This window comes from Atractosteus spatula, chromosome 15 (genome assembly GCF_055471065.1).
Source record: "Atractosteus spatula isolate fAtrSpa1 chromosome 15, fAtrSpa1.hap1, whole genome shotgun sequence".
In the NCBI taxonomy this organism is placed as follows: domain Eukaryota; kingdom Metazoa; phylum Chordata; class Actinopteri; order Semionotiformes; family Lepisosteidae; genus Atractosteus; species Atractosteus spatula.
The window spans coordinates 4,966,917-4,979,662 of NC_142720.1; the positions used below are offsets into that span (position 1 = coordinate 4,966,917).

Sequence of the window (12,746 nt, forward strand, 5' to 3'; positions counted from 1 at the left end):
GCGGCGGTCATTGGAAGCAGGGCGATCCTTCTCGTTGTTTTCTGTGTCATCAGGTGCGCAGGCACAAACTGGGTCGTGCAGGGAAATGAGTGTTGAATTCAATTATCGATGTAAAGATGGGTGTAAAAATGGTGTTTGCGATATGGTGTAACAATCTGAACGAAATCCTGCATACGAGATGGGCACACACAATCGTTTGTAGCGAGAGAGTCTTATTGAAAATGTCACATGAGGCTGCAGTGAGGTTCACTGTGCAAGACGAGGTGGACAGGGTGGTCGGCCGGAGTATCCCCAGGTCCGGGCTGGACACATTCGACAATGAATTTTTTTTTCGACCACTTCCATTTCTCTACTCCCACACCACCTCTTATCCGTGTCTCCGTGGTCTCTGTGGGCTGCGTGCGGGACAGCCCTGCTCGCGGCTCTGAGCTCCTGTGCAAACGGGTCCCTGCAGACACACATGGCGGAGGTTGCGGGGACGCGCCAGTCCTCCGTCAGCCGAGCCGCGACCACAGTTTCCCAGTCTTGCCTGACAGGGCAGAGCAGCTCATCACTTTCCCCGGCAGCGAGGAGAACAGGGCTCGGGTGTCACCTAGAGCTCGGGTGCACTCAAGTGCACATCACAGCGCCCGTAGAAAGAGAGTTCGTTTTCATGAGTACAAACAACTACCGGTCCATCAGTCCAGATGGTTTGGGACTCGGACAGTAATTTACTCAGTGTTGCAACTTTTTGGGAACCATCTTCCATTAGCAAAGAGTTCCAGGCTGGCATTTGTGGAGATGATGGATGGCTTGTTGGTGTTGGTTTCTGCCAGGCGGTACCTGCCTGTGTTGATTGAGTGGCAAGGTTGACCCACTCATTCGTCCGTAAGGAATCAACAACCTAAGTTCCGGCATCACCAGACTTGGACCTTTCTGAACATTTTAAAACAAAATCCCGATGAGGCCCTTCTGCATATCATCAGGAAAAGCCAATTGAAAGACTGTTGTCAGAATCATTTTAACTACTCATTGTTATGTTTAGGTGTGAGGTCTCTGTGCTTTGGGGTACCCCACAGGCCCTAATGAACCTGAGTACTTTTTAAATTAAACCGAGTAGTTTTTGGGGGTACCCTCACGCCTCAGTTGACCCGAGTGCCATGGCTGGTTTTACAGGGTTGTGTGCTTTGTTGTTTTGTCATACTTGTCTTCTGGCTTTGTTTTCACTCTGTGCAGTAAATGTCTAGATTGCTTTTTATGATATTTGCCTTGGCTTACCTGCTGTTGGTTTAGGCCTAGCACTTGCCTTTAAAAAGGATCCACCTGCCTTATTTACACTGATACATAATCACCTCACCGATTATCATCTCGTTTGCTTTTAGATGGCAGAAGTTGCTTTTTGCAGAAGCACCTCCTCACCCGTGTCGGATCCAGCTGGTCAGGCAGAAGGGCGATACAACAGAGCCCATGACAAGGCCCATAGAGTTATCCAGAGGACATCTGGTGCCCTCAAACTGAGATTACAGGTGCTTGGACCATCTGAGGGGCAATCAGAAATACACGCCCACCAGGGCCACTGAGATTATCAATGCCTGTGTAAGGCTTCTTGGGGTCTCCGCCCTTGCCCCTCCTGCCCTGCCAGTTCGTCTCTCACTGGCTGGGCTCGAACCCGGGTCTCTGGCGTCACGTAACAGGGAGCTTGCCAGCTGAGCTGAAGGAGAACTCCCTTAGCCCAGGCGGCTGAGATCCCCGTTATACGCGGGGGGGGTATTCGTTACACCTGCTGCACGCTACACATCGCCCGGAAGTTCTCTGTCAGGCTGCTGGAGTGCCCACCCTGATCCAGACATGGCCCTTTTGAGACAGCAACTGATAAAAACTCATTTATGCGAGGATTTAAGCAGTCCATCAGAACAGTCCGGAGGGTTCTCAGAAAATTGTCTTTTTCCACGACTCAAGACCACTTTGCTCACTTTAAATTGCTAATGAGCTACAGAGCAGGGCTATTCAGTTTGAGGCTCTTTTGTTACAGATCCAGAATTATGCTACAGCCCAACCCCCAACCCCTTATAACCTGTTGAGACTTTAAAGTCCCACCAGTAGAAAGTCTATGGGCTCTGCATCTGGGCTTGAAGCCTGGCCGGACTGCAAAGCCAAGTGCGAAGACATGGGACTGCAGAACTGAGCTGGACACTGGCCAGAGATTCTCTTAAATGGCCTGATGAGAATTGTGTCATTAAAAAAAAAAATGTCTCAGATACATGATGCAGTTAGAATATAATCTGTAAACCACGCTTAATTCAAGACCCTCAATTACAAATCCAATACTTCAAGCAGTGTTTTTGTGGCCTTTGGATCCATGCAATTCTTTATGTGCATTTAAAGGACTTATGCAAATTCATGCTGCATATTAAAAATCACTCTTACAGTAATAATGTAATCACATGAATAATGTAAATGAATTGATACTATTGAACAGCAGCAGTGGAGTCCTTGGTTCTAACTAAAGCAGGGGTGCCCAACTTCAATACTAGAGAGCCCATGTCTTTGCATTTTTCCAACTCCGCTCTTAGATTACATAATTTAATGGCTTAACTGTACCTCTTTAACTTTTCCCAGCTTGTCAGCTGCTGCCGTATAGTGACGTAGAAAGCCTATCGACACTGACTATCAGAACCTGCATTGGTTCCAGAAATAAAAATGTTCATTACTAAATAATCCGTATCGCATGAATAGTTTGGTTATTTCAAAATCAGGAACACGCACTCCAAATACAAAAATAATTATAGGGAAACTGCAGAGGTTTATTTAGATATCAATGATTGATTTTAGATCAATGGACTTTTTAGAATGTGGAAAATTATAGTTTTAGCTAATGGAATAGAACATATGGATGTTTCAGCGCAAAATGACATGAAACATACCTGGCAAACTATTAAATTGGTTTACATATTTGTTTAAAAACAAAGTTAGGGTCAGTTTAAATACAGAAAGGAGTACTTCCTTGTAATAGAAAATATACATACCATACCTCTTTATTTACTACACAAGATGACAGTGTAAAAAATGAATACACTTTCATTAAACATTTCTGAAGGAAAGTGGTACAAGTTTATTCTCAATCTTTTCGGAGTGGGACAGTCTCTTCCTTGATGCCCTCCTTGGTGACAATGCAGATTTTAAGAGCATCACCTGTGTACACATCTCTCTCAGCTGCTGAGATGAAGACATCCTTGACAAGCTGAACAGCCTTCTCCAAGGTCAGAGGCAAGTGCTCCACATTCTCCATGTTCTTGAAGCCAATCTAAAGAGGAGTAAAAGGCATTTAAAATCATACACTGCCATAAGGAAGCTGCCCTCTGCTGAAGTCCAGTAAAAATCCCATACAGCAGTAGTCCTTAGTGCAATATTGTAATATATAAAAACAGGACTATATGATCTGCTAGTTAAATGCCCATACACTGAAGAACTGAAGGGAATTTGATCAACACTACCATAAAACCCAAAAGATTCAGATTTGAAAACCATTTAATTCATTAAATGTATCAACTGCACAGAACAACGTCTGATTAAACAAAAATCATTTTGCATTCATAGTAACAAGTCTATTTTTTAATTATTATTTCTCCAGAAATTCAATTAAACTTTCTTCTTTTTCCCAGCTGCAGTAAACATCATGAAGTCATATCAGAATTAGATTAATGCCTGTAATATTGTTAAAAATATTGACTGAATCGAAGTTAATGCCCATGCAACACATGAGATCAAACTTCACATGGTCAACAACAAATCAGCCTTATGGGGAACAGAGTGCAAGAACACTGCTTTTCACAGGAACTGTACCTGGTTATCGAGGAGGGGCTGCAGCATGGCACTTGCTGAACCTCCAGCCTTGTAAGCATCTCTTTGATAAGAGCCTACTGGATCAAAACTGTACACTGCACCCTTACCTGGAAAAGTCAAGTTCTTGTTAAGGTACACATTCTCAACAAAACAGCCTTTTAAATTTAAAATAAGAATGATTTTTCCCATTTTCAATTGTTGGATTCAATCATTTGGAAATCTGAACACAATTTCAAAAGGTGTCATTCCTTTCACCACAGCTTTAAAACGCTGCAGGAGAATGAGCTGCCACAGACGTTTGGCTCCTGACTCAGATATTTCTGGGGAACAACACACAAGCCCCCTGTGACATTACTGCGCTGCTCCATACAAACAGGCCTAAATACAAGGCAGCAGATTATACATATAAAGAGATTCACTGCAGGTTTATATACTAGATGTAATTTATAACATCACAAACCAAGTTTATTCAAAATAAAAAGTCTTGAAAGATATACCACTTGGTGTTGCGTTATACAAGAGCCTGCAGTTCCTGAAAAAGACAGAAGCGCATTACACTAATACGTGCTGCTCTGTCAGTTTTACTATCCATCCATTTTCTGATCTCTGTATCCAATACGGGGTTGCAGGGGAGCCAGAGTCTATCCCGGCTAGCCATGGGCACAAGGCGGGGTACACCCTGGACAGGACACACTGACACAAACACAGACACTCACACATAGGCCTTGCCCGCCAATATGTCTTTGCGGAGCACCCAGAGGAAACCCACACAAACATATGGAGAACATGCCAACTCCACACAGATTTGTACCCAGGATCCCAGAGCTGCGTGGCACCAATGCTAACTACTGGAGCAAGGTGCTGCCCACTAGTTTTATTACTTGTTAAATCACTCTTACACCTTAAGAGGCAGATGGAATGAAACTTCCATGTTCAGTGAGCACATGCAACAGAACAAATGTGACATACCTTCCTCATCAAGGCCACCAATGATGTTGTAAACATAGTAAGGGAAGAACCGCCGAGAGTACAGAATGGTGGAAAGCATGGCTGCAATCGCTCCGCTTGTCATGGTCTTGTTATTTGAGTGCTTGTACATCTAAAAGCACAAAGAATAAGGCAATCAATCACAAACAGCCCCATCCCTACACCAAAGAAAGACTTCTGTTCACACAAAGCTGTCAGCACTGGTCCCGTGCAATACCTTTAATCTCGCATCAATAATTTTGGTCAGTGTCAGGCAGTCACCATGGAATCCACTGCAACCGATGACCGTTCTGTCTGTTCTGTGAAATGAAAGCAGAAACATTTCTTAACCTTCGCTTACATGATGTGTACCGAATAAAAACCTATTTACACCACACATCACTCCTATAAAAGGAAGCTAATAACATTACAGAGCAGAGAACAAACAGTATAAAAAGTCAATACTGTAATGTTACCTTAGGTTGTTGTCACCTCAGTCTGTTTGTTTCCACAAACTGCCCAATAGGAATTCAGGCTTTGCCTCCAACTACACCAAAGTGTAAATGTAGCTTGAAGATCACTGATAGAGCCACTTCATTGGTTCCAGTTGTTTATATCCACACAACCATACACTGTCAACAACATCAACACCTACTGTGCCTTCTTATTTCTGTACAAGTGGTGTCCAACAGGAATTGTGAAGGACTGCCACTGAGAAGTACGACAAACTCTTTACTCACTATTATGCAGTAGACTTGAGTTTTACACAAATCCTTGTACGTGCGGTTGGAAATTAGTGAAAAATCAAATAACGTAGGAAATTTCACAAATTCAAATCAGCAGGAACCTGAGCTACACTGTGCGAAGCAGTTACAGAGCCGATAGCACGCTGGTGCTTTCTTTATCATGCGGCATCACCCTCAATATGGCTTGTAAACCGAAAAACAGGTAGGAAGGGGAAAGGCAAGTCAAGAAAAGTGCCTGAATCGGAGTTAAAATCAAGATTTTGAACAAGCTAAAGGGTGGGGTGATAGTGAATAGTTTGGCGTGTATGTATGACAAGAATGAATCTTCGATTTGTCCAATGAGAGAGGGAGAAGGCTATTCATCTGCTGAGTACTCTACCTTATATTTGCTGCATTACTGTTTTCATAATACTTTAATCTGCATACACATACTAATACACTTACGACTGATTTTACTTGTTTAGGGGAGGGGAAAAGGAGGGTCTAAGAGGGCATTCTATGTCAGAAACCTACCTACTGTGGAAAACAAGTCTACTCTATAAAATCATGACACAATCTTACATGTATTTCTTATCACTGAAGCAGGTCAACTTAAATTATCAAGAATTTTTATAGAGTTGCTACCTTAACACAGAAGCCTTCCAGGACCAGAATTAAGGCACTATTGATAAAACTGTACACACTGTTTTAGTGTTAAAAAAACTGCTTAATTTAAAACTAACAGGAGAATGTCTCTCCAAGGATGGGGATACCTTTACCTCTGCTCCTTTTGAGTGAAGATTCAGTATGCAAAATCACCAGTAACACAATCCCTGCTTGTCTCATTACTGGTGAATACAATGCCAGAGGCCTGTTCTTATACAGGATCTGTGCATTAGCAGCACAAGATTAATTGGCACTATCACTTGGTTGTTCATCCATGACAAAACACATGCAGAGCATCCACAGACAAGGTCTAACCTTTCCCGCTTGGCCTGCATGCTGTTTCTTATATTCCAATAAAAACTGAGCTGTACTGGGCGATGCATGTTTGCAAGGAAATATCAGTGTCTCGTTTTCGTTTCCCCTGCCGAGAGACTGACATGAACGCAAGATAAAAGCTGAGGGTCAGCAAAAGCCAACAAGGAGTTTCTACTACACTGCCTAGAATACTTTCATTTCTGATTGCTGCCAAACAAAAAAAACATTACTTTGCTGCATGTAATTTGACAGTGGACAAGCTGTCAAAAATGCTCCATTGTACTTGGGAAGGAATGAGCAAATGAAACCTGCCTCACTGGTACACCATTTAACTAGAGATATCAAATTCTATACAAGGACTGGGGACTTTCCAGGAGCCACAGCAAATCATTTGCCTTATGCTTGGGTTTCAAACTCAATTCCTGGAAGGAATTCCTGGTTTGTGTTCCACTCTCAGAGTGCCTTAGTGTATCAGTAGGGCTGCAGATGCACCTGTATCTCCAACCTTAAAAGTTAGCTAATTCCACCCAGTGTCTTCCTTACTAATAATAATTGCTTACACTTATATAGCGCTTTTCTGGACACTCCACTCAAAGCGCTTTACAGGTAATGGGGTCTACCCTCCACCACCACCAGTCTGCAGCCCCACCTGGATGATGCGACAGCAGCCATAGTGCGCCAGAACACTCCCCACACACCAGCTCTCAGTGGGGAAGAGAAAAGAGTGATGAACCCAGTTCAGAGATGAATTCATAGGCTTTATTGTATCTTCATAGATACTACTCCACATGATGAATCAGTATTCAATAAACTTGTAATATCAACAAAAAGGTGCATCTTAAAGAACAAAATGTATTAAGTTAAGTTCGAGTAGGGAGCTGCGTCAGCATGCATAGGCTGCAAAGGATCTGGAACAGGTTTATTTCACACTGAAAAGAAAATAGACAACGTTGTGTCTTCGGGTGACACTTGAAGAAGGCTCCACAACCGAAACGTTGTCTCTCTTTCTTTTTCAGCATGGAATAACCTGTATTACAGCCCATCTCCCCCTCAAATGACGGTTTCACAGGACCGCTTTACCCTGACAAAGCAGAAGAGGCCGCGGTAGAAAACTCACAGTTTGTAGCATTTCGGCGAGTCTCGGCAGTGGATGGAGTAGCCCTCGCTGAGCCTGGTGTCTGAGGCCACGATGGCGAAGTCTTCTCCGGCAACTGCCAGCACAGTCCTGACAGAAGGAAACCAGAATCATTCCCAGGTACCGGAGCCGCCCTCCCACAAGACAGTGAACCAAAACACAAGAACAACAGCGCTTTCTGCCTCCCACAGCGGTCGCAATTTCCATTTCTTTTGTTAAAAACTATTCAACTTCAACATTAAAAGCTTTAAAAGAGCACTGTATCTTTTATCGTGCAAGCCCAAGACTTCACATTTCCAAATATCTGACACAAGGCATTAATTGACAAAAGGGTCATAAACATCCAATACACAGTTTTCTAAGGTGCACGCTTCCTAGAGAACGACATTTTAAACACACTCCAGAGGGTACACATACATATGAACACATCCAGAACGACTTTCTGAAATCAAGCCTTCGCCATGATCCACAGCAAAGCCGACCTTAAGATACTTTTTTCAAGAATGGGAAAGATTACGCCTCGTGGATTAAATTCAAAGTATTCCCCCTTAAGAAAAGACTAGTCGTCTTCTGACGAGTGTTCATATATTGTTTTTAGAAACAAAAAAACTACGTCTTAGTCAAAATTAACCGAATGACCTTAACACACACGTTAAAACAGTTTCCGGCTAAGAATGTCTTTATTTCAATAATCGGTTTCACTTACCCTCCGTTAAACGCGTATGGTGAAAATCTGTGTTCTACGGGTCCACTGTAATGATACTCCTTCATTTTCCCGTTTTCTCCGTACGTTTGTGCGGAAAGCATTATGATCTGCTTTTAAGAAAAATTAACTGTTTAAACAAAGACACTATTTGTTTTCGCAAATAACACAACAGTTTTCTGTATCTCAACTATGCTGCATCACTGTAGTATGGCGGAACAGGAACCGGAATTACGTAACACTTTAAGCGGAAACAGTTCAATGCTGCCATCTAGTGTATATCGCACGTTTTTACCAACTTCTTGTGCAGGAAACAGTTTTAGTTTTTCTAGTTGTGAAACTGAGCATATTAACATTGACTTAAACACCTGCACTTCTGTGAGTCCGATAATAAATACCAACTGAACATCTTTTTTTCTCATGTCAGCATTCAATAGCTTTCTGGCACTCTGCTTTTGATTAAATAATAATAGTTTGTATATAAATTCAACTTGTAAGGACATTGTTCTTAGAGTACTGAATAAAAATAAAGAAGTTCGTATGATGGTAAATGGCATTCTCATGATGGCAAAATTTTATATATATTTTATATAGAGAGAGAGTGCGTGAAAGTTCTGTGTGCTTCAAATAATTTACACATTCGTTGAGGTTGTATTCAAATTCATTAAAAACATCTAAAAATTCCCTCGGAGAACTGGTTTACAGAAATCTCATAGCATATAAACTTCTCGTAATTTTCATTTTGTTGAATCTTACTGATTTGTTGTTCTGGTTGGTTCATTTGAAGCTGTCATTCTGCCCATGTTGTAACGTATATATATAAATGCTCTTGATTGTTGTGTTTTTTGTATAATAACATTTATAAAACATGTAGCTGTTCACAAATATATATATAACAAATCTGGCATTTAGATTTTATTCAAATGAACTACTAGGGGGACAAAAAGATCCTTAATATTTGTAACCCAGTAACCCAGGACCTATTGGGGTTTGGACAAGGAAAGAGATAGGGCTGGCCTGATTTAAGGGTGGGTTCTGTGATTGGCACAAGCCGAGAGGCAGCAAGACTGCAGTGACTGGAAATGACTCAGTATCCTGCGCTCAGGACATACACATATTAACACATACAGCACCATTCAAGCCGTTTCCACACAGCGGCGCTACATCATTACTCCATTTCCCGTTCTGGTAAAAGTGCTGGTACTGTATATATTTTAAACGTAAATATATAACATCCTCTTCACGTTGAGGGTGTGTAAACTTTCCACAAATGTGCGGTGTAACTACATTGTGCATTAAAACGCCACGTTAAATACCCAGGAATCTGTTTTCTTTTAGAAAAAAAATGTTAATTTCAGAATTCACCATGATTTAGTCGGTGAGGAAGTTTTTTAAATTATTTACACATCTATTAATACAACCGATAATACAATAAGATACATTGCATATGAGTAATATCATTAACCAGATCTTTGTTGAAGTTGCTTAGTAAATGGCTATTTCCTTACTGCTGAAACAATTGTTAATCGGTTGTAAATTATCTGTAGACAGAGGAATACGGTATATGAAGTTATTTGCATTTCTCTTTGCACTCAGTTGCAGAGCTACGGTAATTCCTGATAATATGTAACATTCACAGAGGCACTTGTGTGAGGGTAGTAGTGTTGTCCAGTCCTGCCTTAGGAAGTTCATATTCTCACTAAAAATAAATATTGTAATGTAATATTACAGTGTATTTTTATTACTAACAACACAAATGTTCTGTTTTGAGACGTACCTTCCATGGTGTTCGTGTAAATAACTCCAGAACTGCTAGCGTTTTCTTTATCATACGTTCGGTTTACTATCCGGACAATAATATTTGACTAATTATGGAACTTTAAATTTTGAAAATTATTTCTTAGTTTTGTTTCTTTTAATAACATTTCTCCCCCGTTGTTTATACGAATGAAACAGTGTTTAATTTGTAATATATTTTATTAATATTTGTGCTTAGTCAAATGCTATATTAATAACCAGATGGACATAAGAATGTGAAAAAGGGGTCAATTGGTAATATATTAGTGCTTAGGATAATTTACCATGGCCTGGTGGTGTATATTTTAGATATTAAACAGAACAGAGAGGCAATTTTCATACCCTTTTTATGATTCATTGCCCCTTATTAGAGTTCAACTGATAACCCAGACACTTCATCACAGTTTCTGTAAAACAAAAGCAGAAACCCTTCAAATGGCCGACAAATGCTTGGACTCAATTTTTCAGGGATTAGACCAGAACAATCATATCAAATAAAATCTTTTTTTTTCCCATTTAATTTCTTGGAGGTGATCAGCTGACAGCATAGAGATGTCTTGTCCCCGGGGGATTAGAATCTTAAGTCTATGGTTATGGAGCAGTGCCATCTGTCACTGCACACATTCATATACCAACCAGAAGGCACCGACATTTGTTTATTTAAATGGAAAACTTAACTTTCCCAGGACAGCGTGACCCTGCAGCCCCCTGAAAGAAATACTGTCTGCATGTGAAGCAGTGAACCAGAAACAAAACTGAATGTTAATTGCTGTGTAGTGAGCTATCTTCACATGCAATGATGGATTCCTTTCCAGCAGCTGAATGTCACGTCAGAGGAGGAGGCCTTCTTAATCATCCTGTTATGGGACAGGCCCTGCCGCCGAGCACTGAGGCTGGCCCTGGGGTCGTGAGGGCTGGGATCGGTGTCCACTCACTGGCACAGAGCTCTCTTCCCATATCTCCGAAGTGAGCTTCCACATCCATTACGGAAGTGGTCCTGATTTGAAAAAGCGCCGGCCTAGATGGCTTGTCTCCTTTTTCGATAGGTGGTTTACTGTACATCCAGAGTCTGGAAGGGGATGACAGCAGCCCAGTTCAATTCTCCTCCGCTACCCTGACTTGTAATCATTCCTGACATCATTTCTTGGATTTAAAAAAAAAACCAACTATAAATACTTAAATGCATTCATCTCGTGCATCCCTCCTCCACCTCCCCTCCTGTGCAGCTGCCTGTTGGTTCACTCCTCGCTCTGCAGGGGGGTCCCAGCGGGTTGAGCCGAATTTACTATAACTAAACACTTTACAAACAGTTTTCAGTCCATGTCATTCCGGGATATTTCTATCCCTCATGCACTGCATTTTAATTTGAGGACAGGTCAAAGACGATGTATAAATGCTCTAAAAGATTTAAGTCGTTCATGCAAAAGAAGTCACAAGTCATAATTTCATATTTATGTCAACAATTCTTCATGATTGGGAAGCACTTTGGGATTGTTTAACTTATAAAATCAAGTCTTTACTCATACTGCGTCAATGCACAGATATTTGTAAAAACAATTACGAGTCTTCTGGCTGTTCAAAGGGTGCTTTTTATTTCTTTATAAATAATGTAATCACCGCAACTTGCTACACGAGGTACCATTCATATGATCGACAAAAATGTGCAGTTCTATGGCTATAAAAATGTCACTAATAAAAACACTATATAAAATATAAGCAAGCAAGATTTCAAAATTTTATATGTTATTCATTGCTTATTATCTGCTGAACAGACATATACACACCGAGATCTTTACTGGAACACATATCTCTGTGTGGGAGCTGTAACATGCACAGTGTCAGGCAAACTTGTTCTAAAGTAAAGAATTAAAGCCATTTCAGGTTTCAGTAAGTTTAGCAGGACACCAGAAGGTTCAGACCTTTGTCCACAGTCACCCAGTGTGAGAAAGAGCTGGCTAATAAACTGAAGTGGAAGCTCATAAGAATAACCACTAATACATTTAAAAGGTAAATGAAAAAAAAAAACTCTTAACTCAAAGAGTTTGGTTTTAATTTGATATCTTGGCTTTGCAAAGCTGTCATTGCATTCTTGAAAATAATGAGGAAACAAGCCTCCACAGATCTCAGGAATACAATGCAGACAGATGTAGTAGTGTTAAGGGTCATACTAATGGGTGATACAGCTGAATTGTGTCTTTAAAGCGAGCAAATGTTATTTTGTTTTGTTTGGACTTATTCAAGGGTGTGATTCAAGGGTCCATTGATGTAGCTGCATTCTTTTTTTTAAGTTGGGTGGGGCTTTCTTGAAAATTTACATATCCTAGGAAGCCAACTAAGCAGAATTGCTGGAAAATATCCAATATATCACGTACAGTAGGTGTGGTGTGATTAAATTTCTCAAGGGTCACAGAATTAAAAAAAGTATAACCATAGTGAACTGTTACTCCATAATCCATATAGCCCCCAATACATGTATTCAAATACTGTAAATATATATATATAGTACATATAAGAAGTCAAAGACAAAAGTATGCACCATTCTTACATATTAGTGTTGGAACTGTGTGATTAAATTGTAATTCATTTTCCATAAAACCTGGGTACTGTGTCACTTTTG

General features: G+C 40.8%; 1 protein-coding gene across 1 annotated transcript; it reads right to left on the bottom strand.

The window, feature by feature from the left end:
- Positions 1–2,762: 2,762 nt before the first annotated feature.
- psmb1 (proteasome 20S subunit beta 1) lies at positions 2,763–8,573 on the bottom strand. Its single transcript, XM_088934094.1, has 6 exons — positions 8,336–8,573; positions 7,612–7,719; positions 5,027–5,108; positions 4,792–4,921; positions 3,823–3,929; positions 2,763–3,283 (listed from the first exon to the last, which is right to left on the bottom strand). Exons 1-6 carry the CDS (start codon positions 8,434–8,436, stop codon positions 3,098–3,100), a joined length of 714 nt encoding a protein of 237 aa, XP_088790220.1. The 5' UTR covers positions 8,437–8,573; the 3' UTR covers positions 2,763–3,097.
- Positions 8,574–12,746: the final 4,173 nt, after the last annotated feature.